The sequence below is a fragment of the Canis lupus genome, chromosome 9 (genome assembly GCF_003254725.2).
Source record: "Canis lupus dingo isolate Sandy chromosome 9, ASM325472v2, whole genome shotgun sequence".
Classification (NCBI taxonomy): domain Eukaryota; kingdom Metazoa; phylum Chordata; class Mammalia; order Carnivora; family Canidae; genus Canis; species Canis lupus.
Genome location: NC_064251.1, coordinates 45,657,653 through 45,663,652, shown reverse-complemented (window position 1 = coordinate 45,663,652; position 6,000 = coordinate 45,657,653). Strand labels below are relative to the sequence as shown.

Genomic DNA, 6,000 nt, shown 5'->3' with positions numbered 1-6,000 from the left:
CTGAGCTGAAGGCAGACGCTCAACCACTGAGCCACCCAGGTGTCCGGTTATTCTCATTTCTATTTCTCTGGTCTGGACTATGAGTTCCCTGTCAGCAGAGCCCATCTTTTTATGTAATTTCGATTTCCCTATTCCTATTGAGCCACCAGTATCAACAAATCATTGCTAAATGAAAGGGGTTGGTGAATTCATCACTACTGTGCCTAAAGTGGCAGAACACATTATAGAATGTGGCTTATTTGGAAAAAGGACAAAATTTTTAACAAACCAGTTTGAAATGCATACATAAATTTTTCAATGGCCAGTTTTATGGTGTTTATTGTGGAGTGATTGGACATACATCAATCTAGCTGAGCCACAAACAAAAGGACTGTGGCTGCTATATGATGCGATTATTTCAGAAACAGCTTTGAGTCAATTCATGAAGACAAAAACACTCTACAGGTGATACTGTATATTCCTAGCTGGGTACTATTTTCTTTCTAGTATAGGTAGAAAAACCAAATACATAACTTTCTAATCGGACAATAATTTTTTCTGGTCCATTGCTTTTGAAAAAAGATTATGAGACAAAACACAAAGAAAGACAAACAGCATAAAATAACTTTTATACAGGATTAGATCTGTTTACATATAAAAAACAGAAAGGACCTCATTACAATTAGATTTCACATAAATTACACAGATTGACTTTTTAAAACTACTATTCAACTTCATTTAAAGTCCCTTTTAAAATTTCATTTTGAAGGCACAGTGCATGAAATAAACGAAAGACTGAAGCACTTGAGATGAATGAGTGTTGGGCACCTCATATAAATAGCTATAGACTTGTTCTGGAGCCTGGAATGTCACTCTGAAAAAATGGAGAGGTGTAAAGTTGATTTTTATTCTGAGCATAAAAAAATACCATTGGGTCATACCTCCAGAAAATCTGCAGTATGGCTAGCATAGAATGTCACTAGTACATTTATGTGATGCCATTTATAAAAGCTATAATCATACATATTTACATAATTTATATCCAATTGCCTTAAAATGGTAGCCTATTTTCAAATTTCATAATATGTTCTATCTAATCAAAATCAACTAGGACAATATTCTGAAAATCAAGTGGAAAATTAATTATTGCTAAAGGTTGGAGAAATGGGTGTTGGGAGATATTTCTTTATAAACTGGAAATCCAAGTTTAGTTGACATTAATCAAGGGCCCTAATCACCCCAAAGAATCTGCTGTAGTTAAATCAGAAACTCAAAAGAGTTACCAAAAAGTTGCTAGGTAGAAAGTCACTGAACATCAACCACAGTAGAATTTTTTGTAGTAACAATAAAGTTGTTATTGTTAAAAACAATTCTACCAGAGAACCATGGGTGGGGCATCATTACAGCATTCATAGCCAAGAAGCTTTAATACAGCAGGGACAAAACCTGGCATAGGTGCATTTCTGGCAACAAGAAGAGAAAACTATTTACTATTGAGAATAAGCTGAAATGGAAGAGCAGATCATGGTTACTGAGTAACCTGGTATTAGCTCAGAAACACAATAAGCTCAGGCATAAGGACTACCTTTTATTTATTTGTCAATTTGTAATTATTTTTAAGTTCAATATTCATTAATTCAGCAAATCCTATTCAGGTGAAAGTTACCAAAGATTAACCAATCAATCACACTGGGCCAAATATACATTATGTTTCCTTTCTGGAGGATGACAAAGTCCCAAAACAAATTCCCTCCAATAAGAATTGCAAGCATTCCTCAACTGGACGGGATCCCTAACACTATGCAAGTGTTCAGCAAAATACATCAAAACCAAAAGGCTCTCCATCTGAAATTAAATTGGGTTTATCTTACTGAACTGCATAAACAGTACAAGTACATTTACACAGGCAGACACTTTGAAAATTACCTACTCGATCACTTTGCTTTTATTAAGGAGCTGGGAGGGAAAAAGGCTTACAAACTGATCACCAGGACAAAAAACATGCCTTGTGAGTAAAGAAAGGCACAACTCAGATTTGGGCAAATTTCTTAATACTGTGATACTTACTTGCCTCCATGACTCCAAGGAAATGAAAAGTCTCTAGGAGAAACACTGAAGAAATGCATTCCCCATTCCATATGGCTTCAATGCCTTAAGCAGTTAATGTGGTCTAAGATTAGATCCACAAATAAAAGACAAAGCAGGGCTGATAACACAATCTTAGTAGTCATGATCCTATACATTCATGTTCATAGCTAACACAGGCTGAGAAGATCTTATTTTCCAGAGCAATGCATTATTCAGAAATTCATTAAAGATTCAAGATTCATAGCAGAATTTGGTCTTATTTTCAGGAAAAATTACTAAAAGAACTATTTGTATGTTCATTTCTAAAGAAATTTTATACATGCTTAAAAGGCATGGACTCCAGCCACTGTGATGAACAGTTTAAGACATGTTTAATTCAAAGGAGAAATGAATTTAAAAGGCACCCTCTAGTGAAGACCAATGCTAATAAAGTAAAGGCTGTCACATCAATTTTGTTTCATTTCTACCTGCAATGTCCCAAGCAGGGCAAGCCACTCATTGGCCCTTTGTTAGTTTTGACTTTACACTCTTGAAAGTAAAGCTAAAAAGAGCAATGCCACCACATCACCCCCCTAAAGAAAATATAAAGTATTATTAGAAGACAAATAAATATTTCATTAAGTATTAGATGTGTATGTGGTGGGGTGAGAATGGGTGGCAAGGGCTAAAAATTTAGTTGTTAACAATAGGATTAATATCAGAATGGCTTAACCTTGAACCACCCAAATTTATCACAGATACTCACTAACAAATGTCATGACCTCATTATTCCTGCCAAACCAAATCTCTTTATATAAAGCCACTTTGGAAACTTGGAATGACCTATATGGATGGTAAACCACTCCATATGAAGGCTTTGGGATGATTGATACATTAATGGGTATAGAATACAATTCGAAAAGATGAGAGCAATTTTTTGATCCCCTGATTTAGTACAAATTCAGCAGCAACTTAGCCATTAAAAACATTCAAAGGTATTAAACCATTAGATCATTGGTAAGACTCAGACTTTAAAAAAGCATCAATTTCATTGAATAGCATGATATGATAGACACAGTAAAATGCAAATCTTTCAGGTCTTTGCAATAACCTGAGTGGCAGTGAAGATGATACTTTCTCACTACAGTGTTATAGTACACGGCAGTCCATAGTTTACTTTTTTGTTAATGGAGGGAGCCATATTTAAATGCTTTCAATTGAACTTTAAAAAAAAAACTGGTTGATCAAAAAGAGACTGTCAAATGAAACATTAGGACAAAGAACCCAATCACTTGCAGAGGCTTATATATGAGTAAGACTGGCCAAGCTATTTGAATAACAGTAGGATATCCATAGGCTTGAACTGGAACATGAACTGTAGATATTTTGTGTTCAAATGTCAGTTAAAGAATGTGCAAGTAGGTCTCTTCCACACTTCCAGATATTTTCAGTAGAATTCAGATCTTGTACATTGCTGGATCATCTGAGAGCCATAAGTGTACAATACAGAAAAAGGTTCAAATTTAGAAAGTATTAAAGAATTAGGTATTCTAGAATAAACTAGTGCTTCACAGATTAAAAGCAGCAGCACCTGTGGGATTTTACCAAGTTGAAAGATATGCGACACAAGTTTTAGCTTTTGGTAGATCTCCCTCTCAGTTCTATTCAAATGGACATTTAGATCTTTTACAACAAAGTCAACAAGTTCTCCCTTAAAATGAGGGTATTTAGAACTCTGCTAAACCTTACAAGAGAGGTAGTGAAATCCTGCTTAGAGCATAGCCCACCAGTTCTGGTCTAACCTTGGAAAAAGTAGAAAGCCAAATGCGGAAGCCCATTTATTCATTTCCTAATGTTATATATATTTAAAAATTAATTCAGCCTTCATTAAACCTGAATAATAAGAGAAACTCCAGCTATTTAATAACTAGAGAAAAGTACTTTTCAGTAGGCTGAGAAAGCCTTGAGTTTTTAAAGCTTTATGTCAGATTCTGACTGCTGTCCCTGCCTAAATGTTTCTGGATTCTTTTGGCCATTTAAAATAAAGAAGAAGAAGAAAAAAAAAACTAAAGCCACTAGTAAACACTTGATGTGCAATATATAACATCCACTAGTTGGCTTTATGCAGTTATAACATAAGCTCCAAACAGCTCATCTTAAATTAAAAAGAAAAACAAAGTGGCTGTCCCATCGCTGCATAAATAGAAAGCAGACCTTTTTTTTTTTTTTTTTTTTTTTTAAAGGTAAGAGTACTTAAAGGAGGGGAAGTTCAAAACTGCCAGCCAAATTCACAGAGAATACAAATTTAGCAAGTTAACTTCCCAAAGCTCTTTGAAGAAGCAAGAGAGTCTCTTCTTAATGCAGTGTGTCTCCCAAAAGGAACTGTAATTTTGCTTGGTATTTATGCTGGGAGATATGTGAAGTCTGTGTTTCAATGTTTGCTAGAATATAACGTTTCCTCTTCAGTGTCCGTTTCATCCTGGAACTCATGGCTTAAGAGGGACTTCTTGGAGCCTGTTGACATCATGCGAATTTCATCTTCATACTCATCATGGTGCTGCCTGAGCCGATGAAAGCCATCCTTGTGTCTGTTAGACTTGATTGAGCAGATGCACCAAATAATGCAAGCTGTTAGTATCAATGCTGACATGGTGGCACCTGCCAAACAAAATCACCATATAAGTGGTGTCCCGCTTTCAGAATATGAATACGCTGCTTACAATGACACCTTTTATGTATGCCTTTTATTTATTTTGTCTTCATTTCATGCACTTAGAAGCAACATTTTATTATTACACAGGCAGTACATGCATACTATGCAAAATTAGAAAAATACAGATAAGCAAAAATACTAAAACCCCAAACCAAAATTCCGTATCATATCTCTATTAACCAGAGATCATTTTTCATAGCTCTCATGAATATTTTTCCAGAGCTTTCTTAGTGTATGTATATGCATATTTTTCTTTTACCACAATGAAATCAAACTGTCTACTGTTCTACACTGGTTCTGTATCAGTTGACTTCTACTGATCTTTTCCAGTAAATTTTACCTCATCCCAAACCCCTCATTTATTTAACATATTTATACATGGGTTATTGAAATAAGAGTCTTAATATAAGAAAATAGTAATAAATTCATAATAAAAATTAAGTTCATTGAAGCAAATAGATGGGAAGCCAGACTTAAACCACTGCTGACTCCTAGCTCCTATGCTTCTAACGACTAAGTTATTCACATTTTATCTAGTTCAAGCTGATAACTCTTTACTTTAAACGCTCCACAATAGACTCTATGATTTGACCGTAGTTCCAATACACCACTGTTTATTAACTGAAAATCCCTCCCCCACAGACCGTATAGTAAAACTTGGTTATTTTGTGTCAAGTCTAAATTGCACTTAGAAAGGAACCAAGGTTCTCTGTCAAAAAAAAAAAAAAAAAAAAAAAAAAAAAATATATATATATATATATATATATATATATATATATATATATATATATACACACAGCAGAGTATTTATTATTTTACCACACTTCTTTTTTCCTTTCTTTCAGTAATTCAAGCTATGGCACATATTAATCCTGGAGAAAACAAATACTTCCTCCATGATCTTAAAAAAATAGAATACAAGTCGAAATCCAAAGGATTTATGATCTTAATGTAAAGCAAATGATTCATTCAATCAACAACTCTTCATTAAGACCCACTACATGCCAGCCATAGTCCTAGATGCTAGAGATGTAGATAAACTCCCTGTTCTCTCAGGGTGTTTATATTTTAGTGGGAAAGATCAAATATAGACAGGTAAATGACTAAATATATAATACAATGTCAAGTGGTATAATAAGTGCTATAATAAAAAAAGTGGAGTGGAGTGACTGGGGTGCTATTTTACTTAGGGTGATCAGGAAAAGCCTCTCTGTGGAGATGACATTTTGAGTACAGACTTG

The 6,000-nt window shown here is 34.4% G+C and overlaps 1 protein-coding gene across 1 annotated transcript in view; it reads right to left on the bottom strand.

The window, feature by feature from the left end:
• Positions 1 to 286: 286 nt before the first annotated feature.
• Positions 287 to 6,000, bottom strand: part of CPD (carboxypeptidase D) — an 81,958-nt gene continuing 76,244 nt past the window's right edge. The window contains exon 21 of the mRNA XM_025476228.3: positions 287 to 4,704. Within this exon, the coding sequence (XP_025332013.1) occupies positions 4,478 to 4,704 (227 nt within the window). The 3' untranslated portion in view covers positions 287 to 4,477. The remainder of the gene's footprint in view (positions 4,705 to 6,000) is intronic.